The 26,545-nt window shown below is 41.1% G+C and overlaps 1 protein-coding gene and 1 long non-coding RNA gene across 2 annotated transcripts in view; one reads left to right on the top strand and one right to left on the bottom strand.

Annotated features, from left to right (window-relative positions):
- LOC131228796 (uncharacterized) overlaps positions 1–12,176 on the bottom strand; it is a 38,145-nt gene extending 25,969 nt beyond the window's left edge. Inside the window, 1 exon segment of the mRNA XM_058224658.1 lies at positions 12,077–12,176. Within this exon segment, the coding sequence (XP_058080641.1) occupies positions 12,077–12,176 (100 nt within the window).
- Positions 12,177–23,000: 10,824 nt separating this feature from the next.
- LOC131229128 (uncharacterized) lies at positions 23,001–24,451 on the top strand. Its single transcript, XR_009163184.1, has 2 exons — positions 23,001–23,348; positions 23,427–24,451. It is a non-coding gene; the product is annotated as an uncharacterized LOC131229128 (long non-coding RNA).
- Positions 24,452–26,545: the final 2,094 nt, after the last annotated feature.

The following is a 26,545-nucleotide window of genomic DNA, read 5'->3' as shown; positions in this document are numbered from 1 at the left end:
TATAGCATGAAATAGGTTAGCTATTTCACCATTTACTCTATTTGGATACCTAACACAGATTAGGGTTAGAATTTTTTACCCAAGAACGGAATCAAAATCGCTAGTATAGCGATGTAGGTAAGATGATTTGGCACGTGGAGCAATGGGATCAAATCCCAGCAACTATCTCTCACTCTTTCTCACTGCTCCTCACTCTTTCATTCTCTTTTCTCTCTTCTCTCTCTTAGGGTTTGGAAATTCGTATAGAATGAGAGAGGGGTGGGTTAAGGCCCTTATATAAGCATAAAACTGATGTCAATGGCCCCGAGGCTATGATATACTTAGGATATAGCAAAAGGGCGGTTGTTTCGGTCCAACAGAGCTCATCTGGAGGCCCATTTTTTGTATACAGTCCAGAGAAAGTTCCCTGATAATGGATCTATGTCAGGGTAAGTTTTCGGTCCAATCGAGTTTGTAGATCGACCGCAGAGGACTAGTTTCAGTTCAACGGTCATCATCTCTCGATCAGGGCCACAAGTGCACTAACATGTGTAGAAAAATTTCCCTGATCCGAGGGTATAGTTGGGTTAGAATCTGACAGTTTGAAATCTTAAATTTGGCCTGCAAGTGAACGGCCTAATTCACTTAAGTTTGGGTTCATGTTCTAAAGATATTCACGTTTCTCACACACTTCGCTCTGGGCTCAAGTTGTGCATTTTTGGATACTATTAGGACTTGATTCCCTTGATGGTTGTCAAGCCCAGTAAGGCGGTTATAACCGTATAGTTTCACGTCAATCGGACTTTCAACGCGCGGTCCAGGTTCGATACGGAGTTTCAAAATGCTCCCAAGAGCAACTAGGTTTTAAGATTGATCCTACGTTTTTAAGTAATGTAGAGTCAGTGATTCTATTGGATTCGGGTCTTGCAGTTCATATAGAAAGTGATTCGAGCTAATTTGCTGAGTAATTCAGTTTAGTACTTAATTAATTTTTGTCTAATTTCTAAAGGATTCGGTCCTTAGTGATTTCTGCTTGAGGTGGTACTCGGGTCTTTGTACGAATTTTTTTCTAAGACGTTACAACATCAAATGATGGTCTCATAGTATGGTTCTAATAATCCGTTATCAGTGCATGGTTTGGACGGTGGGAAGTCCACGTATGAAATTACAGAAGTGCCATTGAGATGGCGTTTTGTTTAGGAGAAGTCCAGGATCGTAGAGCATTATAGTGCTATGTTCTACTAGATCCTTTGGGATATGTGGACAGTCAAATCAGTCAATCTGTATTGTCCATTTGGCGAATCCCATGACGTATTGGCCACATCGCAAAAATCTTAGTGATCGAATGATTCTAACCATCTAATCATGGCGTATGAAAGATGGATGGTTAATATTGTTTATGGAAGTAGGTCCAGTCAAGAATTTGAACAATGAGTTAGGCGGGGACCATCACTGATTGGTTGTAACAGTTCTAAGAATCACTTTGATTAGATGATCCTAACCATCCCATCCATGGCTTGGGGGAATACATGACTATAGAAAAGGTCAGTTTTTTGGGTAGATAGGATCATTCGATCAAAGTGGTTTTTTTTTTTGTGGTGGTGGCCCATGGATTATGGGCTGGAGCTAGTGGATGTTCCAGATTGACCGATTGACCATCATGCATCCCCATGCAACAAGGAACGTCGGGCCATTTGTTATCTGAGAGGTTTATCATGTACTGTTCTGGAACTGACTCGGTCAGCCCTGAGTTGAGCCAGAACGCAGCCAAGTTGGGCCAAGCTTGGATTAGAGTTGACCGAGTGTATGTCTGAGTCGACTCAGGTGACTAGTTGATCTTTGATGAAGGGGCACTGATCCTCAACAAAATGTACATTTTGCTGAGGCTTCCAATACCACACACTTGGGGCTGATTTTTCGGTGATCTAGACTGTTGATGCAATGGACCACACCACATATTGGGGGCTCCCAACTAAGGAGCATGATCTAATTAGTTTTTATGACACGATGAAAGGACTTGCATTGTCAAGTTGAGCTGAAATGTTTATGTTTCCATTCTATATTTCTAATAGACTTGTAATTGTTATCATCAGTTTTCTTTTTATCTTGATTCTTTTTCTCTTTTCGGTTCTATCTTGATTCTTGATTTCATTATGATATATGAGAAAACCTGAAATTTTATCACCTTTTTCCACTTACATTATTAAAGAAACTCTCCAGCTACATTTCACACACATTACGGGGTCTGGACCATTGATTCTGTAGTACTCTCCATTGATGGGCCGTAATTCAAAACTCAAACCAATTAGACAATCCTAACCCTTCTACTGGAGGTTGGTGAATGGATGGAGAATTGCTTGGGAAAGCTAACCAATCTTAGAAAAATAGGAAGATGTTTAGATTTGGGAGGGGTGTATGATAAGTTGTTATCTGAATCCATTCTCAAATTAGAGTACCTGTAGTTATTGACTGTGATGCAATACCAATCCTCAGAGTCTTCTATACATATTTTCAATTTAAATATGCCTTTTACATGTTTTTTCCAGTTAAGTAAGTTGTGTTTGGAAGGGAAGTTAGTTGTTGAGGGCCGAATATTGCATATCAGACCCCGATTACTGCCTGATTTTGTGTACACGATAATGGCTAATATTATAATTTAATCGTGTTTTTGTTGCAAGATGTAATAAGGAGCTTTGATTGAAAAAGAGTATTAAAAGTATGGATTTAACGCTCCGAAGTCACCAGAGCAAGGAATGGACTCCAGGGGACCGAGATCGATGGATATACACGCCAGAGATTCGAGAAAATTGAGAAACTGAAGCTTAAGTGGCCTAAAAGTTAGTCAGAATGCAAGATCATAGGGTTTCCACCATCCACTCGGCTTGAAACTTCATACATGGCCTGAGGACCATAAATTAACCGTACACGTCAAATTTCAGCCATTAGATCCTTGTGGAAGTGGCCCAACAGAGAGATCAGAGGACAATAACCATTGAGAAAGCATCTTGGACATCCTTGGGAGATCTGGACCCAAACTAAACTGATGGAAAGAGCACGAAAAACGGTGGATATTTGTCAAATTTCACTTCTTTTGGATGGTGCAGTAGGGAGAAACGAACGATGGACGTTTCTAGAAGGCAGAGTGGCAATTCTGTAAATATAACGAAATTCATATGCATGCATGCACGTAAGCAAGAGGTTTGCTTCAACGTTCTGTATCGACTCATCACAGGTTGATTGTGTGGCCCACCTAGAGTTTGGATCTACTTCATACTTTGACCCATAAGCTTATACTTTATTAAGAAAATGATGAGTAGAGTAGATCTTTGAAAATACCATCAGAAGTGGACCCCACCTATTTTTTGCGCAAAAACATCCAAATTGAGAAGTTTCTCACGTCCAGTGACGGACGTGTTCCACTGGGTTTTGACAGTGAGCCCCACCCATCATTCCATTAGATGATCTGACCCGTCCATTTGCTCTGGAGGATGGCCAAGACCCTGGATATGATTCATTTCTGGTCCCATACAAGCGATCATGTGAATTTCTTATCCAAACGAAAGACGAACGGTGCAATGAAACGTTCTGTGGGCCACACCGAATCTAACCCAAAACCAGTCAATTCTACATAGTTTTTCGAGCAGAATCTAATGGACGGCATGGATCTTTCACCTGACACCAAGAAGTGGGGCCCACCAACATCCAGCGTAAGCTCTATTACGCACGCACGTTTTCTCCTATGCGTAAAGGCTACGCACACAAGATGTCGTTGCCTATAAGAAGAAAAAGAGTAGAGGGATGGGGGGATCGAAGCTTGGCGTGGGCAGCCGTGGAGGCTAAAGGAAAGGAGGAAGACAGGAAGGAGAGGAGTTGCACGTGAACGAGGCTTGAACGTGGACAGGGAGAACCAAGAGGGGGAAGTTCTTTTGGAGGCTAGACGTGCGGCTGGTTTTTATTCTTTCCTTCTTGTTCTTTTCTTTCTCTTTTTATTTTATTTTCATTTGCTTTGTTCAACCCATTCATGTGTCGCTAAACCCCTTAGCTAGGGCTAAGAGGTGAAGCCTGTAGCGAGATGGGAGATACTATTTCAAGCTTTTAACTTAAATTCATAAACTGAATGTGATTTTAGTTGATTATTAAAGGAATGTTTTTCTTAGTCTTTAATGATTTGTTGTGACTAAAATTACAATGGGTCTGCAATGGCTTTGAATATTTCTATTCCCTTTTTTTTTATGTTTATGAAGTCAAGAAGCCCTGTTGTTCATCATTGTTCCATGGGCATGGTAGGATGACAGTACCCTTCCTAATCTTCATACATTGTTGGTTGGTTGGTAATTAGTTTAATTCTGTTATTTACTTTGTCTCCTGGGCATGGTTTGGTGATGGAATCCATTCTAATTCATATACCTTTCATCGCTTGAAAACCAGATCAAGTAAAGTTCAGTTTGAATTCCATAATCCTTGATGCAGGCATAAGATCTCCCTGATCTCTACAAGTGGATCCTCTGAATCCCTAGTTTCCTTCCTCTGAATTCCTTAAAGTTTTAGATAATTATTCCACAATTATTCCTTAAAATTCTATTTGGTTGGATCACATCTTAGTCTAGTTCTAGTTCTACTTGGTTTCAGATAACGTACAAGTATCAGTCCCTGTGGATTCGACCTCGGTCTTACCGAGTTTATTACTACATCACAACCCTATACTTGGGGAGTGAACATTAGTCAAGGTATCTGAATTCCCAGAAAACCTCACTAAGCTTACCAAGGTATACTCCTATTTAGAGAAAGACTCACTGCCGAAGCTGAAGAAGCTGTCAAACCTTCGCATTCGCAAATTGCTTTGGTCTTCTTATTAGGGAAAGGAAATGGTTTTTGCTTCACAAGGGTTTTTTGAACTCAAATCCTTACATCTTAAAGGGTTACGTAAATTAGAGGAGTGTGACATGAAGGAAAGAGCTCTGCAAAGTCTTTTACATTTACGGATCAATTACTGCCAGTAATGGAAGAAGCTTCCGAAAGGACTACTGTAACGCCCTAAAAATCGAGGGTCGAGCAGAAGCTCAACTCCCGAGTTCCAACGCATCACTTATGCAACATAGAAATTGATGATTAAATGCTGTCCATATTAGTGCATTAAACATGAGTGGGATTATACCAAAACAACATATCATACTCCACAAATAGTTAAATTCGCAAGCGGAAGACCGCAATAAGTATATAAAGCATATAAGTGTTTGTGAGTCGCCGGTGTATGAACGTGATACCAGGTTAAATAATTATATGTTTGGTTCCAAAATATATAAAATGATAAAGTGTATGTCATCTAATCCATATCCCTGTAGCCCCGGTGATGCAACTCCATGTCTACATAGACCCGCCAGAGAGTTGCAGATACAAGAACTCCTCCTCGTCATCGTAGAAGTCAGGCTTCCCCTTGTAAGTCTCGACATCACCTGAAACTAAAACAGAGTCTGGTTGGTATTTTAAAACACCGTCCCAGAGTGGGAGTGAGTGATTAACTCAGTGGAGTTATAAGGCAAAGGTTAACATGTTATCAATTCAGTCAAGTAGTAATGATAAAGCAATACAATAAGCATTCGTAAGTACTCTAGTTAATACAAGGATGATATGTATTAATGATGTATGCCCTCGCTTGCACTCCCTTTGCGACATCATCTCACGATCGCGGCATGCAACACTCTCGCGGTGCTCAACTCCAACGCCAAAGGCACATGCAATGAGGTGCATGTACGTGATTAGCCAAGTTCTTAATTAGGCCTATTCATACAGCAGATTCGGGAAGCTAAGGTACCTCCCTTTATATCATATACCCAAACAATGATCCATCTAGGGTCGTCAATCCTAGTTAATCACATATGATAGGTAGTTCCAGGTTGCAACGGAGAGGTTCGTCACCTCAGCGCAGGCCTAGTTTACACTTGAGGTCACTATGGAAAGGCTCGTCACCTGATCGCAATCCTAGTGTATATTCGAGGTCACTACGAGAGGCTCGTCACCTGATCGTAGGTAGATATCTCGAATACAGTGTCCCATACCATCGTATTCGGCTCACAAGTTTGGCTTGCTCACTAGACACTATGGAGAGGCTCGTCACCCCAGCGTAGGCCGACAGCTCGACCACGGTGTCCCATACCACCATGCCCGGCTTATGAGTCTTAGCAGATAGTGGTACCAAGGTTAAACGGGCTTTGCACTGGTAAGTGGTACCTTAGATTCAAGCATAGCGTCCATACATGGTGAACATATAATGGGCCAATCGAGACACTTGACAAGCTCGACTGATACGAGCGTACGTCGAATTAATCGACATGGAGCGCATACGCACTCCTCGTGGCCTAACCACTATTGATAATTAGTGTACGACTCGGATTCCTCGAACGTGTCTTGTGTGCCTAAATAACTCTGGCCACTAACTCGAGAATCATTACAGATTGCCTGGACTATGCAGTAGTCCCAATCATACTCAAACACAACAGGCATTCATCTTCGACAGTCAAATAGCATGTGACAAACAATTCAAATATAAATCACATTTGAGCATTTTAACAAACACATAATACACATGTTGTCCCACATAAGCATTTCATCCATAAAGCACCTAGTAGTAAGCTAGGTTATATGAAGGAAATTGTAACTATAGCTAAGGGGATTGAAAATCATATCTCAACACCCTGATTAAATGCATTTCAACAAGTATTTTTTTTATTGAGGCATTTTATCAAACACTTAGACTACACATATAATCATACGCGTAATAAATTAGTTATAGCATATATTGTAGCAAATCCTTTCACAACGAGTTGCCATAAGCACAAAAATCATGCATTCTCAATCAAACAATCATAGCAAGCATAAATCATAATTCCATATTCATTCAAACATTTCAACAAACACATATAATGCATTATATTCAACATAGTTCACATATATATGTAATATACAGAAAACACCGTATCTAAGCACATATGACAACAATTAAGTTAGTCATAAATCATTAATTGACATTGAAAGCCTTGAAAACCATAATCTAAACATTTATAGTCCGCAGCTTCCGTCGTTGAACTCGTATCGAACTCAGTTTAAGCACTATGCCTTCGTCTATGACACAACGGCTACCTGAATTACGAAATAGGTTAGCTATTTCGTCGTTTCTTCTATTTGGATACCTAAAGAAGATTAGGGTTAGGGTTTCTAATCCAACAACGGAATCGAAATCGCCGGTATAGCGATCTAAGCAGGCTGATTCCGCACATGGAGCGGCGGGAATGAATCCCAGTAACTCACTCTCACTCTCTCTCTCTTCTCCTCACTCCTCTTTTTCTCTCTTCTCTCTCTTAAGGTTTAGAATTCGTATGGAATGAGAGAGGTGTGGGTTAAGGCCCTTATATACGCCCAAAACTGATGATAATGGCCCTAGGGCCATGGTATACTTACGTTATAGCTAAAGAGTGGCTGTTTCGGGCCAACGGAGCTCATCTGGAGGCCCATTTCCTGCATATGGTCTGGAGAAGGTTCCCTGACAATGGATCTATGTCAGGTTAAGATTTCGGTCCGATCGGATTTACGGATCGACCGTGGAGCACCTATTTCAGTTCAACGGTCATCGTTACTTGATCAGGGCCACAAGTACACTGACATGTGTTGGAAATTTTTCCTGATCTAAGGGTGTAGTTGGGTTAGAATCTGATGGTCTAAAACCTTAAATTTGGCCTGTAAGCGAACGACCCAATTCACTTAAGTTTGGGTTCATTTTCTAAAGATATTCGCGTTTCTCACACACTTCGCTCTAGGCTCAAGTTGTACATTTCTGGATACTATTTGGACTTGATTTCCGATATGATTGTCAAGCCTAGCAAGGTTGTCATAACCATATAGCTTCGCGATATTCAGACTTTCGACCCGCGGTCCAGGTCCGATATGGAGTTTCAAGATGCTCCCGAGAGTAACTGGGTTTTGAGATTGATCCTAGGTTTTTAAGTAACGCAACATTAACGATTCTGCTGGTTTTGGGTCTTGTAGCTCGTATAGAAAGCAGTTCAAGCTAATTCGCCGATTAATTTAGTTTAGTACTTAATTAATTTTCGTCTAGTTTCCTAAAGGATTTGGTCCTTAGTAATTTCTGTCTGAGGTGGTACTCGGGTTTTTGTACGAATTTTTTCGAGACATTATAATCTACCCCCCTTAAAGAAAAATTTTGTCCTCGAAATTAGTACCTTTTCGTACTCCTCGAGAATTTGAGGGTAGTTCTTTTAGACCTTGGCTTCTGTTTCCCAAGTAACCTCTTCCTCACTATGGTGTGTCCACAGTACCTTCACAAGTGAAATCACTTTACTACGCAGCACCTGCTCCTTCCTGTCTAGGAAACGCGTGGGTCACAGCACATAAGTAGCATTCTTACTCAACTGTACCTACTCCCATTTGATAATGTGGGAAGGGTCAGGAACGTATTTCTTCAACATCGATATATGAAATAGGTTGTGCATGCCTACAAGTAGTGTGGGCAAAGCAAGGCGGTACACAACCACACCCACTCAGTCTAGTATCTGGAATGGGCCAATGAATATTGGTGTGAGTTTTCCTTTCCTTCCAAACCGGAGGACTCCCTTCATCGGAGAAACCTTCAGGAATACATGGTCCCTGACCTCAAACTCTAGCGGTCGTCGTCTCATATCGGCGTAACTCTTCTGTCTGCTCTGTGCTGCTAGGAGTTGACGCCTGATAATGTCTATCTTCTCTGAGGTCCCTTGCACTAACTTGAGGCCAATCAAACTCTTCTCGCCAAGCTCTGCCCAACAATGCGGGCCTCTACATGGACGCCCATATAGTGCTTCATAGGGGGCCATACCAATACTCGCATGAAAGCTGTTGTTATAGGAGAACTCAGCATAAGGAAGATAGTCATCCCAACTGTCTTTAAAATCTAGCACACAAGCTCGCAGTATATCTTCCAACACCTAATTAACCCATTCCGTCTGCCCATCCATCTGTGGGTGGAACGCGGTATTGACCTTCAGTTTCACACCCATTGCTTCCTGGATATGAGTCCAGAAGATAGATGTGAATCACGTGTCTCGGTCTGACACGATCTCCATAAGAACTCCATGCAGATGCACTATCTCCTTGATGTATAGTCTGACCAAATCATTTGCAGAGTTCTAGACTCTAATCAGGAGAAAATGAGCCGATTTCATCAACCAGTCTACAATCACCCAAATGGAGTCATGTCCCTTCCTCATCTTTGGCAACCCTGGAATGAAGTCCATAAAAATAAAATCACATTTCCATTCAGCTATGGGCATGGGCTGAAGTAGTCCAGGAGGTCGGCGATGTTAGGCCTTGACCTGCTAGTACATGAGACAACGGAATACATAGTCTGCTATGTGGGCCTTCATGTTGTCCCACCAGTACGAACGTTTCATATCTCGATACATCTTCGTACTGCCAGGATGCATCGCCATCTTCGAATTGTGAGCAGCTTCGAAAACTTCCTTTCTCAAGTCACGAAGGTTTGGGACGCATAGGCGGCCGCGATAACGTAAACCTCCATCCATATCAACTCTCCATTCAGAGTCCTCATCGTCACTGGCTCACTTTCTTAACTCTATTAACCATTTATCTTCCCCCTGAGTCACTATGATCCGGTCATCGATAAGTGGTTGTACACGAATATGTGTGATGCTCTTGAATGGCTCCTCTACCCTAAGTTTTTGCTAAAAGTCTCGCACAAACTCTATCATGTTCCATTCATCGATCAACAGAGGAGCCACAAATGCTATCGTCATGTAGTTCAACGCATCTGCCACAAGGTTAGCCTTACAAGGATGGTAGGAGACCTTGAACTTGAAGTCCTTCAAGGTTTCTATCCACTGTCGCTGCCTCATATTCAAGTCTCTCTGTGTGAATACGTATCTGAGGCTCTTGTGGTCACAAAAGAGCTCGAACTCCACTCCATAGAGGTAATATCTCCAGAGCTTCAATGCAAAAATGACGGCTACTAACTCCAAGTCATGCGTAGGGTAGTTTTCCTCGTGTTTCCTCAACTGTCGCGATACATAGGTGATCACTCTGTCTTTTTGCATCAGAATACAACCCAAACCAACACAAGACGCGTCGGTGTATATCGTATATTTGACCCCTTGCTCTGGCAATACTAGGATGGGTGCGGATGTCAACTTGTCCTTCAGTTCCTAAAAAGCTGCTTCTGCCCTCTCATTCCAGGTAAACTTAAGATCCTTCTGAGTTAGCTGTGACAATGGTCTGGCTATCTTGGAAAAGTCCCTAATGAATCGACGGTAGTAACCTACCATGCCAAGAAAACTCCTCACTTCAGTAACTGAACCGGGCCGCTCCCAGTCCTAAACTACGGCCACCTTAACAAGGTCTACCATTATTCCTTCCTTGGACACCACATGTCCTAGGAACTTGACTTCTTCCTTCCAGAAGTCACACTTCTTATACTGAGCAAACAACTGGTTCTTCCTGAGCGTATCAAAGACTACTCGTAGGTGTTCCTCGTGATCCTCCTGACTCTTAGAGTATATCAGAATGTCATCTATGAATACGATGACAAATTGAAACAGATATGGCTGAAATACCCGGTTCATCAGATCCATGAATATGGCTGATGCATTCATGAGTCCAAATGACATCACAAGGAACTTGTAGTGCCCAAAACTGGTTCTAAACGCTCTCTTCTGCACGTCCTCATCCCTGACGCACAACTAGTGATACCCTGACTGTAAGTCAATCTTCGAGAAATACTGTGCCCCCTTCAACTGGTCGAATAGATCATCTATCCTAGGTAAAGGATACTTGTTCTTCACTGTCACCTGGTTCAACCTGCGATAATCAATACACAATCACAGTGAGCCATCTTTCTTCTTCACAAACAACACGGGTGCTCCCCAAGGAGACACGCTAACCCGTATGAAACCTGAATCCAACAGGCCATCAAACTGTATCCTTAATTCCTCCATTTCACATGGAGGCATGTGATAGGTGAGTAATGAAATGAGTGTCGCACCAGGAACAAGGTCAATAGTAAAGTCGATCTCGCGCTGGGGAGGCAATCTAAGTATCGTCTCAAACACTTCCCAGAAGTCCTGGACTACGGGCGTGTTTTCAAGCATCGGACCATCATGATCTTTTAATAGGGTAGAATAGCAAAGGACCCGAAAGGGGCAACTGACCTGAACGGGGAATGTGAAGGTCGCATTTTTGAGTTCGTGTATCATCACTAGTCGGGTCTCACAGTTAATCTTGACCCTCATTTCAGTAAGCCAATCCATGCCAAGGATGACATCGAAATGATATATCGTGGTGACAATCATGTCAATGTATATTGTTCTGCTCCCTAAATCTGTCAAGCAACCCTCACACAACTTAGTGGCATTTGTAAAAGTTCCTGCTGCTACGATAACTCTCACCCCAACCATAGGGTCGTATTCAACCCTAAGCGCTTGACCGTAGAACATGGTATCACGAAATAGTGGACCCGGTGTTCACCAACAGAAATACAGGTGTACCTTGGATGTGGGCAGTGACCTCGAAGGCTAAGGGCACTGTAGCTGTTAACTCAGACACTTCAGCTGTAAGTGCATGTACTCGCACCTGCTGAGTTCGGTTCGGCTGTGGTACCATAGGTCGCTGAGGTGGCCTAAATTGAGGTGCAGGCGGCTGGTAAGAAGGTTGTGCAGGTAGTACATAACGTAGAGGTGGAGCTGAGATAACTAGTAGCATCTGTCGGTTGATCATCTGAGGAGGCATAAAGTCGTTGTCCCTCATCCTGGTGAAACATTAAGTGTCAGCATAGCCTGACCTCTTGCAGTAGGTTCACCATATATCAGGTCACCTTGGCTGTGTCGGTGGAGCCGTAAGCAGAGGAGCAGAATCTGCTCACGGCCTATTGTCGAGGAACGGCCTACTCAGTAAATCTGGTTGAGGCCTAGGAACCATAGGTACACCGGTACGGGACAGCCTGTCCCCATCCTACTCATCTCGCAGAGACATGTCCACCAGCTCAGCAAGTTGAGTATGCTAGCGCAACACATCTTTAAGCGTATCTCGGGTAGCAGACCCTTAGAAAATCGCTGCATTCGCATCGGTTGGTCTGCTAATATCAGCGGAGCATATCTGGCCAGCTCTGTGAACCTGTTCTCATACTCCGCCACTGTCATTCCTCCCTATTAGAGGCGAAGAAACTCTCCCTCCTTCTCATTGCGGTAGGTGAGAGGGAAATACTTCCCATGGAAGCACGTCTCAAAGGCCTCCCACGTCTATATGTACCCAGCAGAAATGGTCCGCAAAACGCTGTCCCACTAGAGACTGGCCTCCTTCTCAAACATATAGGTGACTAGCTCAACCTGTTCTGCTTCAATGCAGTACAGCGACTTTAGCATCTTAGAGATGTGGTCAAGCCAATACCCAGCATCCTCGAGTCTGTGAGTACCCGTAAATGTAGGAGGTCAGAAGCGCTAAAATCACTCAAATAAACCACTAGCACTCATGTTTCCAGCAGGGTGCACAGGTGGTACAGGTGGAGTCACGCTCATATTCTGGGTAAGGTCCCTTGCAATGGTAATCCATATCTGATGCTGCTGCTGCATAAGGAGCATCATCTGCTCTAGCCTATCAGTACGAGGAGCCGCCAGAGGCATGTGAGGCGTTGAAGTAGACGCACAGTTCTACTCAAGAACCAGTGGTGTAACAGGTGTCGGCCCATTTGTGGGGCCAGTGGCCGGCTGAGAATCCGACATAATCTCGTGAGTCGGGCCCAAACTGGGGTCCGTATGGCTATCGCTTAGGAGAGGTGCCCCATTAATCGAGTCACCAAGTGTGAGACATGTCGTACTCCGCGTGCTCTTAGGTGACATTCCCTATATACAACATAGGGTGCAACGCATGTGAGATTTAGCATACAACATGCAATTTCTCAAGCATTCTACATATTTCATAACAAAAGGAGCCATATGCATTTCATTTAACTAAAATTGCCACAATACATGAGATGTAGTATTACATGGATCATGACAGAAGATGCATGTGAGCTAATCTAAGGTTTCAAATGCTAAAGCATACCAACCACTCTACCATATCACTAAGCCTATCAAGGCTATACATAGAAATAAGAAAACAAGCAACAAAGCAAACTAAAAGACAACTACATGTATAACTAGTCGTCTGAATCTAGCAATAGTGGAGGTGCACCCTTGTCCTGCATACAACACAGGATAACCCTCAAGGTGCGAGATACTTTGCTAAATTTTCGCTTCACGAAGGCCTGATTGTCTTCAAGCTTGGCTTGGGTCTCTGTGATCTCCTGTCTCAGGGTGACTTGGCCCTCCTCGATCTGAGCCAAGCGGGCTTTTATAGCAGCCTAATCACTGTCGTGCTCATGTGTAGCAGGAGGAGAGCCCTCATCAGTGTCTTAGGCCTCTTCTTCTTCCTCTTCCTGCCCTTCCTCTTCCTCTATCTCATTTCTGACTTCCTCATCACTCTCTTCCCCTTCACTTTTCGTCTCATCCTCACTCTCATCGAGTCGGGCTTGACATTGTCGTGGCCTAATATTCATGTTGTTAAGAGTAGTGTCATTGATGAAATGGATCGGCATAGGAATTTCTGCTCCCAGTCTGTAGCCGAATTCACTTGCAAACTTGCATATAAGTCGACCGAATGGGAGTGAAATGGTTGTCCTAAGAGAGCGTGCGGTCTAAACTATCTATAGTAGTACATACGTAGGTAAGCACAGCTTGTCTCCCTGCCCAGCTCAGTACAGAAAGTCTACCATTAGACGTGTGCACTCGCTACGATTGCTTCATCGGGGAGACACATTGTATGTGAAGATATGGGGGAGCAGGCGGAAGTCATGAGTCATCTCGGATGCCAGGAGGCAATTGCCTTGATTCCAGTGGACCAGTCGGACACAAAGAAATCATGTATGTCGATCTCTTTCACGCGCACTCCTGAGACTCTTCTCGTTGGCATGACCCTCTCCCCGTGGCATCCCCATGACTCGAGCTATCAAGTCCACATTAACAATGGCTTCCCGCCTTCCCATGAGGATAGAGAAGGACAGAGGCTCCAGTAGTGGCTCTCGTATATGGTCGTAGAAGCTCGGACAGTGCTCTCATTCCCATGAGTCTTGCCCTCAAATATGAGACCCCACCCGACGTCCGACAGAGATCCATCACTGGATAAATCTTAAAGAGCTTCTCATCTACGTGTGCTTCAAAGAGAACCCTACGGCCTTGAAACCTTCCAAGTGACATATTTGCCAGTAGAGCTCTTTCAAGGGGAGCCTAGGGATCGAGATCCCACTTTGTCCTTATTTCCCGATCGATGTTGGAACTTGCTTTGGCTCCTTTCTGCCTCCTCGAACGGGTAGGGCGGCTAGGCCTGGCTTCATCCGTGGAAGCCCTCTTCTTCCGCATGAGAGAAAGAAGTGTGGAAAGGGAGAAAATCACCATCACGAGCTCGAAAAGAGCCATAAAATGGAGGGATAGGATGAGTTGTTGGACTTTGAGATTTTTGAGACACAAGGGAGGGTTTCTGTACTCAAATGGAAGGGAATGAGGGAGATAGGAGGTTGTAGAAGATGGGTTTGAGAGAATGGTGGTGGTGGTGCAAGAAAGAGGAATAAGATGAGATTGAAGGGGTGATTTGAGAGAGAAAAATGGAGATTTGAGAGATTTGGGAAGCTTGGAAGGGGGGATGAGAGTAATGAAATAAATGGGAAAGATATAAGGGGTCCCACATGTTTTCATGGGGACCACAGCCGTGTAGATATGCCGGCCTGACAGGCCCGGGCGACTCGAACGTCGAGGCCTCGCCGATCCGGCGATGGCATCGCCGGTCGCTGGACAGTGGCGTGAGGGCTCTCCCCAGGGGCAATAGCATCCCCCCCCCGGGTGTTGAAAATGTGCGGGGTCCACTTTGGTTCCCCCCAAGTTGCACCGTTTGGGCCCCCAAGTCTGTTTGAGTCATTTTCGATATCCATCTCGTGTATATTCAGCGTTTTAGGTTGTTGTGGAATAGGCCGAATTATGGTCTAAACCCATTGATTGACAGTATAGAAAAGAATTGAGGCCATCTCGCATGATCACCGATGCCTACTGGTCCGTTTTCAACGGTCAGTTTCACCTATCGGCGAAACTGAGAATTATACGACTGTTTTTACATTTTATCACTCCCTCTTAGATCAAAGTACATCAGTGTACATCGTGTTACCACAACCCAGGTCCAGTTTAATCCAAATCATGCTCTGATACCAACTTGTAACGCCTTGAAGATCGAGGGTCGAGTAGAAGCTTAACTCCCGAGTTCCAACGCATCACTTATGCAACATAGAAATTGATGATTAAATGTTGTCTGTATTAATGCATTAAACATGAGTGGGATTATACCAAATCAGCATATCATATTCTAGAGACAGTTAAATTATGCAAGCGAAAGATTGTGATAAGTATATAAAGCATATAAGTGTTTGTGAGTCCCTAGAGTATGAACATGATACCAGGTTAAATAATTACATGTTTGGTTCTAAAATATACAAAATGATAAAGTGTATGTCATCTAATCCATATTCCTGTAGCCCTGGTGATGCAACTCCAGGTCTACATAGACCCACCAGAGAATTGCAGATACGAGAACTCCTCGCCATCGTAGAAGTTAGGCTCCGCCTTGTAAGCCTCGACATCACCTAAAACTACAACAGAGTTTGGTTAGTGTTTTAAAACACCATCCCAGAGTGGAAGTGAGTGATCAACTCAATGGAGCTATAAGGCAAAGGTTAATATGTTATTAATTCAGTCAAGCAGTAATGATAAAGCAATACAACAAGCATTCCTAAGTACTCTAGTTAATGCAAGGATGATATGTATTAATGATGTATGCCCTCACCTGTACTCCCTCTGCAGCATCATCTCATGATCGTGGCATGCAACACTCCCGCTGTGCTCAACTCCAATGCCAAAGGCACATGTAATGCGGTGCATGTGCGTGATTAACCAAGTTCTTAATTAGGCCTATTCATACAGCAGATTCGAGAAACTAAGGTACCTCCCTTTATATCATATACCCAAACAATGATCCATCTAAGGTTGTCAATCCGAGTTAATCACATATGATGGGCAGTTCCGGGTCGCTACGGAGAAGCTCATCACCTCAGCGCAGGCGTAGTTTACACTTAAGGTCACTACGGAAAGGCTCATCACCCGATTGCAGTCCTAGTGTATACTTGAGGTCACTACGAGAGTCTCGTCACCTGATCGTAGGCCAACAGCTTGAATACAGTGTCCCATACCACCGTATTTGGCTCACGAGTTTGGTTTGCTCACTGGACACTACGGGGAGGCTCGTCACCCCATCGTAGGCCGACAACTCCACCATAGTGTCCCATACCACCATGCCCGGCTCATGAGTCTTAGCGAATCATGGTACCAAGGTTAACAAGCTTTGCACTGGTTAGTTGTACCTTAGATTCAAGTAGTAGCTACCATATATGGTGAACACACAATGGGCCAATAGGGTTACTTGACAAGCTCGACTGGTACGAGCGTACGTTAAATTAATCGACATGGAGTGCATACACACTCTTTATGGCCTAACCACTATCGATAATCAGCGTACGACTTGGATTCCTCGAACATGTCTTGTGTGGTGAAACAACATCGGCCATTAACTCGAGAATCATTACCGATTGCCTGGACTATGCAGTAGTCCCAATCATACTCAAACACAACAGGCATTCATATTTGATAGTCAAATAGCATATGACAAATGATTCAAATATAAATCACATTTGAGCATTTTAACAAACACATAATACACATGTTGTCCCACATAAGCATTTCATCCATATAGCGCGTGGTAGTAAGCTGGTTATATGAAGGAAATTGTAACTATAGATAAGGAAATTGAGAATCATATCTCAACACCCTAATTAAATGCATTTCAACAAGTATTTTCTCATTCAGGTATTTTATCAAACACTTAGACTGCACATATAATCATATGTGTAATAAATTAGTTATAGCATATATTGTAGTAAATCCTTTCACAAGGAGTTGCCACAAGCACAACAATCATGCATTCTCAATCAAACAATCATAGCAAGTATAAATCATAATTCCATATTCATTCAAACACTTCAACAAACACATAGAATTCATTATATTCAACATTGTTCACATATATATGTAATATATGAAAAACAACATATCTAAGCACATGTGACAGCAATCAAGTCAGTCATAAATCATTAACGGACATTAAAAGCCTTGAAAACCATAATCTAAACATTTATAGTCTGCACCTTCCGTCGGTAAACTCGTATCGAACTCAGTTCGAACACTATGCCTTCGTCTATGGCACAACGACTACCTGAATCATGAAATAGGTTAGCTATTTTGTCTTTTCTTCTATTTGGATGCCTAAAGCAGATTAGGGTTAGGGTTTCTTACCCAACAACGGAATCAAAATCATCGGTATAGCGACGCATGCAGGCTGATTCGGCACGCGGAGCGGTGAGAATGAATCCCAGCAACTCACTCTCACTCTCTCTCTCTTCTCCTCACTCCTTCCTTCTCTTTTTCTCTCTTCTCTCTCTTAGGGTTTGGAATTCGTATGGAATGAGAGAAGTGTGGGTTAAGGCCCTTATATAGGACTAGAACTGATGTCAATGGCCCCAGGGCCATAGTATACTTAGGTTATAGCCAAAGAGTGGCTGTTACAGGCTAACGGAGCTCATCTGGAGGCCCATTTCCTACATACGGTCCGGAGAAGGTTCTCTGACAATGGATCTATGTCAGGTTAAGATTTTGGTCCGATCGAATTTACGGATCGACTGCGGAGGACCTATTTCAGTTCAACAGTCATCACCACTCGATCAGGGCCACAAGTACACGGACATGTGTTGGAAAAAATTTTTGATCCATGGGTGTAGTTGGGTCAAAATATGAAGGTCCAAAACCTTAAATTTGGCCTACAAGTGAATGGCCCAATTCACTTAAGTTTGGGTTCATTTTCTAAAGATATTCGCGTTTCTCACACACTTCGCTCTGGGCTCAAGTTGTGCATTTTTGGATACTATTTGGACTTAATTTCTAAGATGGTTGTCAAGTCCAGCAAGGTGGTAATAACCATATAGCTTCGAGGTATTCGGACTTTCGACGCGCGGTCCAGGTCCGATATGGAGTTTCAAGATGCTCCCGAGAGCAACTGGGTTTTGAGATTGATCCTAGGTTTTTAAGTAACGTAGCGCTAGCGATTCTGCTAGTTTTGGGTCTTGCAGCTCGTATAAAAAGTGGTTTAAAATAATTCACCGATTAATTTAGTTTAGTACTTAATTAATTTTCGTCTAGTTTCCTAAAGGATTTGGTCCTTAGTGATTTCTACCTGAGGTGGTACTTAGGTCTTTGTACGGATTTTTCCGAGATGTTACAACTACATCACCTGAAGACCCTTAAGAAATTAGAGTTGTGGAATATGCCTTCATTATTCAAAGCAAGGCTCCAACCAGACAAGGGAGTGGATTGGTCTAAGACTCTGCGCCTACCCTCCATCGACATAAACTATATGTCATAATTCTTAGCACTCGCATGCACTTCCTCTCCTTGGGAGAGCTACATTAGTTAGATTTCTTTCCCCGTTTCATTTTTATTTACCTATTAATCCGTACTTAAAGTTAGTATAATCATATGAATTTTTTCTTTTGTAACTAAGAAAACATATATAGTCTCATGAATTTAAAGTTCTAGTTATATTCTTCAAGTAATTTTTTTTTAATGCTTTAAATTCTTGCTATGAAAATCTACTGCTAGATACTCCATTCCTTTTGTGGTTTGTATATGTAAAGGACGATAGTATTTTATATAGAACTCTACACGCCAACAGTTTGAAGAAATGCTTAACCACGACCCTTTTTTGGAGAAATCATGCTAGCAGTGGTCCAGTTTGACCTACGCAAGTCGTTGTATGGTTGGATGAAAACCACTGTACATCTATCTAGTTGACCCTTCTTTGATGGACCATTGTATAAATTCACATGGAATTAACAACTTTAATTGTTTGAAAGCTATTGATCGGATGGTCACCATCATCTTATTAGTTGTGAAAAACTATCGGCATTTTTGTAATTTTCTAGCAATTGGTAATGGAAGTTGTGAAAAACTAGTGGAATTGGGGTATTTTGCAATAACAATGAATTAATCATGTGTTTATCTACAAACCATGTGTTTTTATGTGTATTCACAGATGTCCTGTTTTTGGCATGGGAATCTTTAAAAAAAAAAGTGTAAATTTGTTTCCTCCATTAAGGAGAAAGAATGTTAGCTTTGCAAGGATGTTATGTTGGCATTTGTGCCATGGATTTCCTCTTCACATGAATGGCCTCAACATTTCTCTATCGTGTCTATTTAGTGTATCATAGACTCGACAATCAGGGATGGCTTTCTCAGTACACATGCCAACTTGGTAAGCATGTCAAGCATATCAGCAGCGGATAAAAGGGACCTTCTTGTGAAGATGACCATGTGCAGAAATGATGCATGACAACTAACAAGGATCACACATCTATCTTCAATTAGCACAACTAGCAATTTATTCAAGCTGCTAATACTTTTTTTGTGCAAGACCACCTTATGAGTGAGCTAGCTTGACTTTTGCATATGCTCTTCTTCTATATGACCATTTTCTCTGTGTTCCCTTTGGGGGCTGTATTCTAATTTTTGGTTGTTCATAGAGAATATTGATAGGCCAAGAGGTTTGAATTTTGTGATAAGTTAATTCTTTCAAGTTGATATTGATTGAAAACGGTGATTTCCTATTCAGGACAAAATTTTATTCGCATTTGTAATATGTCTACAATTATACTAGTTTTCATTCTATTAGAACCTGACCCAAGTGGAAGTTTCTAACTATCCAATCTTTGGCCTCTTCAGTTATTTATTGTTATATCCTTGACTATTTATTTGTAGTAATTGATCGATGGATTGGAAACTTCCAATCCGAAGGTGTCCTCCATCCACACTGAGATGCACTGGATTTTTTAGTGTGGATTACCACCAACACCACTTTGGGTGGAATAAGTACATCATGATAGGTTTCCATTTATGTACTTCTATTTTACTGATGGGTTACTTCAGTATGAATAGTTACACATCATTTTTAGGCTTTAACTAGAGATTTAATTGGTAATGTCTTGATTTTATTAGCTATGGTTCTCGGCGCATTTGAGGTGTTTGATGAGAGAGTTTATACATGCATCATCAAGCCACAACATAGCTTCCCTTGTGCAAAATTCAGGCCATTTGCTCAAGCCGATATGCCATACATCTATGTTAATTGCTCACTGTCCATTTCATTTGCATACAGTTGGCTCACCTAATGAAAAGTTGGATCCCACACACATGTTTCACATTAGCATGTGCAGCTGCAAATGGATGGTCACAAATCCACTGGCTTAACCTCTGTTTTTATGTGAACTTCATATGGTTTTTGATTTGTTATAGCAAAAATAGTAGCACATTGTTTTTTTTTTTTAACAAGAGATTTAATTTTTAGTCTTTCTTTTATAAGAGAAGCTACTTGACACATGTGAGGCAATTGGACGTGACATGCACATGACATGGCAAATGATCACCAATGAAAGTTAATGCATGAATGATATGAGATCTTTGGATTATATTTTCAAATTGTAGCAAGAGTTATGTAATATTTGACTTGTGATTATATTTGTGTTTGGATGTAATATGCTTATTTGAAATGGATGCAATTATTTAGAGTATAGACTTAAAACAGGCTCCACAATGCTTTACTAGAGAGTTTACATGGAAAGCTGCTCATTAATTGTGAAAAATTCAGGCTGGTTTGGTCATCTGGTGGGCCATGTAGCTATACGCATCTATATATAGCAAACCTCTTCGGGAAGAATTTTACAAGGTTGCCATTGATATCATTATCAAAGGAGACGTCGAATTGCCCGAGCCAGACAGATATCATTCGACTTTAGGCGAAGTTGGAATTGGCTCATTTGTTGCATGGCATCATTGCTTTACTGAGTTCATCAATTAGGGACAATAGTCTAACACTTTTTTGGACAAATGTGTTGATGGCTTCGATCATCACTGCATGGTAAGGAATTATATCACAGATAAAACACTTTACTGAAAGTAGACTCTACCAGTTTTGATGTAAATTTAGAGTGTTAAGACAATTGCTAGTTTGGATGTAGATTTAGAGTTTTAACATTTCTATATCATGTATATTCAATGGTGGTCAAGTTATTTTGTTTAGCTAACACTGCATTGTTGTTGCCTATTTTCAGCTTGCTTAGGTACTAAGCCAAATCCAGGATTTCCTAGAAGAGGGATTTTCAGGTATCTGTATAGGAGAGATTTGCTTCTCTTGTGGTTCATCTTGTGGTTATCTTAGGTCAGGCTTGACTTGTGTTTATGGTGCAAGTTCAAGTATATATTCAGTTGAACTGCAGTAGGTGTAGCCCCAGAACTGCAGCAGGTGGAATCCCCTATTGTTTATAATGCCTACAAGCTTCTTGTTGTGCCTTCTCTAATTGGTGGTATTCTTATAATCTGTGCAAATACTATTCACTATCATAGTCAGGTAAGTCGTTCTGCTTTTACCCATGTTTGTAGTGTAACCATTGTGGTAGGTTAGCATAATTGACACTGTTTATCAACATTTTCTTTCCAGTTTTTACTTGTTTAAGACTTACCTTTTCAGTTTATTTGGTTATTTTATGTTTGAGGTTCAAGTGCTTATATACATGTGTGATGTCTCACTGACCTTAGGATATCTTTCTTCCTCTTGCTTTGGCAGTTAGTATCTTGTGCTCTTTGCCTGAACAATTTTTCTGTTCCTAGTGAAAGCAGGTTCTTCCCTTGACACTTTTTATTGTCTTCCTCATTTTTATATGTTCTAATATTTCTTTATTAAAATATATTGACATAGTGTATGTTTTGAAGATAGTAATCTTACACATCAACACTAGTACTTCCTTGCTTCCAAATTTCTGGACTTCTCTTTTTCCTCCATCTCCTACTATGTTCTACTTATAATTCAATGTTTAAGGCTTTTGTGCTTTCAATTACTAAGCAAAGTTGTTTTTAGTGTTCACAATATATTTATTATTTTCAAGGAGCATCGAATTTGCTGTTTTGTGTGTCTATTCAGCTAGGAGTTTGTTGCATGGTTTGTATGATGCAGTTGAATTGAACTCTTTTTGTTGGAGAATTTTCTTGGCTGGCCTAAATTCTTCTAAAGGGACCAAAATGAGCTAGATAAGTTACAGAAGTCTGCTCTAGTCTGCTCTTCAGAATTTTCTTACTCTAAATCACTTCTTTTGAATTTCCCAATCTCTTATTATTTTGGTCTGCTCTTCAGATCTGATAAACTGCCTTTTGTAACCCTTCTATGTTAGAGATGCCATGCTTTTTAGGTATTACAATGGATTTAAAACTTAAGATCTGGAACTCTGGTAAATCAATTTGAAGGGTCCTTGTGAAATCTTCATTTCATTTTTATCAGTCATTCTACATTTAATTCTGCCCCATTGTCGTGAATATTGTCAGCACATCCTTTCAATCGATCTGCTCTGGTGTAGAAAGCTAAGGATAAGGGATTTCTTTTTGGGAAAAAGCTATGACTGGAGTCTTGACATCCCTTGATGGGTGCTTTTTCATTACTCCTATGTGGATTGCAAACAAATGTTCCATAGAAACAATTGAGACCTAAACTGTAGCTGTCAATTGCTTTTTCCTTCCCGCTTGGCAGCTGTAAGTCATATACCAAAAACTACAAGGAGACCATTTTCCCACTTGATTCCCTTCCCTTTCAGTTATGTTCTTTACAATTTCTATTATCACGTCTCTATGAAACCTTTGCACAAGTTCTTGGATGTAAATTTTTACATGTGTTATTCCACACCATCATATATTATTACTTAATCAGTGATATCGTAAAGATCTCAGAATTTTTTGATTTTTTGATTTTTGTATACGCTTCCCTCTCAATTTGGTTTTATTTTGAATATAAGGCACACGGGATGGTGGTGGTCCAATTGGAATTTCATATTACATAGGAGCTCCCCAACGAAGAATGGGTGGAGCTAGAGGGTTTGTGCATTTCTACTCTTTTAGTATTAATTTTTTTCAGTAGTATTTTGAGGTGCTGAATTACGTCAGTTAGTGACATTGCCTTGGATATCTGTTTGTCTATGTAGTGGAGGCCATCCATCTTTTATCATAAGCACGACTGTAGAAGTTGTTGCTCCTCGATCACTTGTTGCTTCTATCTATGGAGAGGATGGAGGCTGTTTAAAATCGATAGCCGAGGTTTATTTTGAGACATGATGGCTGTTGATGTCCCTGCATCCTTGATGCTTTGTTACTGACTAATAAATGCATTTTCAGATTTCTGGTGCTAAAATTACCATCACTGAAAATGCACCTGGGGCAACTGAGACTGTCATTATAATATCTGGAACACCCGAACAAACCCATGCTGCACAAAGCCTGCTTCAAGCATTTGTAATGAGCGGGATAGCCTCCCCCTGATTTGTCGTAGTAGATAGGAAACCTTCCTTACATTCTTCCTGTTGTATCAAAGAAAAACCCCTTTCCATTGTTTTTCGTGGAATCCATGGTTTCCAAACATTGCCTTAGGGTGTTGACCTATTTCACTATATGGATTTGAAAGCTGTACCAACATTAGCAAAATAGTTGCTTGATTGCATTGCGTCACAGAAAACTTGGTTGGTTGCAATTTTTTGGGAGTCAATGTGCTTTATTCTTCACTTGATCCCTCAAATCTCTTTTCATACTTGTTTCAGCCTCCATTGTGGGAGCGGTACCAGTAGTAACTAAAAGACTGGGAATTGGCAATGAACAGAACACAACTATTCCAATGGCTACAAGGAGAAGGCGGTGTCAGCTGAGAAGCCTCCTATGTTTGCTTTCCATTTGAGACCAAGGGGTTTGGAAGTGCCGAACAAGGGTACAAAGCAAAGATCACATAGGAAGTTCACAGCCATTGGGCAGTATGGTGCTTTTTCAAGAGACTAAAATGGCTTAGAAGTTCACATAGCAAGTTTTTACATGCTGTCCCTTTATTTTTTATTTCAAACACAGGCGTGTTTGTTGAGTGGATTGGCGTGATTTCTAAGCAAAGGCCTCTACAAGGTTGGACACACCTGTTGGATGGCTTGGATCTTAGACATGGATGGCTAGTTTGCACATGGGGTGGTGTGCAGATGAGTTTTTTATATTGGTGTGGCAAACATTAGAATTTAAATCACAAATTAAGATGATTTCAAATTCTATGCTGTGTTTGGCAACTTATATTTGGAATACATGTAATTTTAAAAAAAGGAATGCAATGATGTCTTATATTTATAGGAATTTGGATTTATTTATTAAATCAACTTTAATATCTTAAATTAGTCTACATGTCATGGAAAGAGAATGATTCTAACAAGCCTATTGAAATATATACTTGATTAAAATAATGATTAAATTTCCAATGTCAAGTGGGCCACAAGTGTAAGATTACCAACATGCGACTCATCAAAGCCTTTTAACAGTTGATTTATATGTGCAATGATTGGACTGTTCAATTTTAGTGATGTAATGGATAATGTGCCGTATGTACAATGGTTTGATAGCCCAGGGGTGAATGGAGATTTAGAAACATGTCCAAATCCAGGTTTAAAACCATTTTTAAAATTTCGTTCCTAAAATATGACCGTTGGCACTAGAACGGTTTAAAATCGTTCCTAAAATTTTGTTTCTGAAATTTGAAATGGTACCCAAAACGGTTCTGAACCGTTCCTATTTTTCTGTGACGGCTCATTTAGGAACAGTTTTAAACTGTTCCTAAATGATGATTTTGGTGTAGTAAGCACTGTAAATAAGGTGGGGCCCACCATAATGTTTGTGAGAAATCAACCCCGTCCATCTGTTTTTTGACCTCATTTTAGAACATGAGTATAAAAATGAGCCGGATCCAAGACTCAAGTGAGGATTAAACGTCCATGGTTGAAATATTCCTGGGGCCACAGAAGTTTTGCATCAGGATAATATTTGGGTTTTCAGTTCATCCCAATAGGAATGACGTGATGAACGGAATGGATGGGATGTAAACATCATTGGCAACCCCAGGGAGGTTTTAACAGAATGAATTTCCCTATCCACCTTTTCGTTTAGTGCAGCCACTTTAATCTTGGATCCTGTTCACTTTTTGGTCTCAAGTCATACAATGATCTCCAAAAATGGATGGATATAATAGATTTTTGACAAACATCATGGTAGGCTCACCAAAGGGGTAGTTTGGCACCATGGATTTGGGGGATTTGAGGGGGTTTTAAATCCCATGGTTGTTTGGCAGCATAAAGTAAATGGGGGGTTTCAAATCCTCTCGAAGAGGGGGTTTGAAAACCACGGTGAAAGGTTGGATTACACCTAAGGGCCTGTTTGATTTTTCAAAGCTTGTGTAAATACCTTATAAATGGGTAATTATTACCATTTCACCCGTTTGAAAATTCATCGAAATTTCTACATTGGAAAACCGATTCAAAAGAGCTAGTTTAAAATTGTGGACCCTAAAGTGATGTATATTATATATCCATTTGTCCATCTATTTTACCATAATATTTTGAGGCATGTTCGAAAAATGAGGCAGATCCAACACTCAAGTGGCCCACACCAAAAGAAACAATGGCCCCAAGAGGTTTTTAACTAAAAGTGTTTGATTTCCTTTTTCCATAGCGTGGTCCACTTAAGCTTTGGATATGCCTCATTTTTTGGCTCATGCCATAAATTCAAGTGGCATAATGGATGAACGGTATGGATAAGCAACATACATCACGGTGGGACTCACAAATATTTTGCAGAATTCTCAGTTTTTGTGTCTAAAGAGTAGTTGGTCAAATCAAGCATCGGGGAGAGTAATGAAATACCAAATGAAATAATTATTACCCATTTACAGGGTATTTATCAATGAAATGAAAAGTCAAACAAACCCAAAAATCATTTTAATAATTACATGTGTAACATGTGTGTCACCGTTCTATTATTCTATTGGGCACATGGCCCACTAATGATATTTAAAAACAATTAATCAATGGCATCACCATTAATTACTTTAATACAATGATCAGCACCATCCAAACATTGTCCATGTAAATCAATGGTTAGAATTGTTGGTTAGTCACTTGGACATGAACTTTTCCCTGTGGCCCATCTGAGACTTGAAATTTCATCATTTTCGAGCAAAACATATATTTCAGCAGGATTATTATAACCATTGTGTCAAACACTACATATGTCACTAATTAGAGCTATTAATGTTGATTTAGTAATTAAATTGAAACCCCCATAAATATACAATGCACGACTACTTTTGGATTAAAGTTGATTCCCAATCCAGGGTGCCAAACAGAGTAGGGGGATTTCAAATCCAGGGGTTCCAAATTAACGCTCCTAAACAGGCCCTAAGTTCATAGGACAGCAACTTACGTGGATTCGATAGGAAG

This window comes from Magnolia sinica, chromosome 16 (assembly GCF_029962835.1).
Source record: "Magnolia sinica isolate HGM2019 chromosome 16, MsV1, whole genome shotgun sequence".
NCBI lineage: Eukaryota > Viridiplantae > Streptophyta > Magnoliopsida > Magnoliales > Magnoliaceae > Magnolia > Magnolia sinica.
Note: the sequence above shows the minus strand (reverse complement) of the source record. Positions and strands in the feature narration are given on the sequence as shown.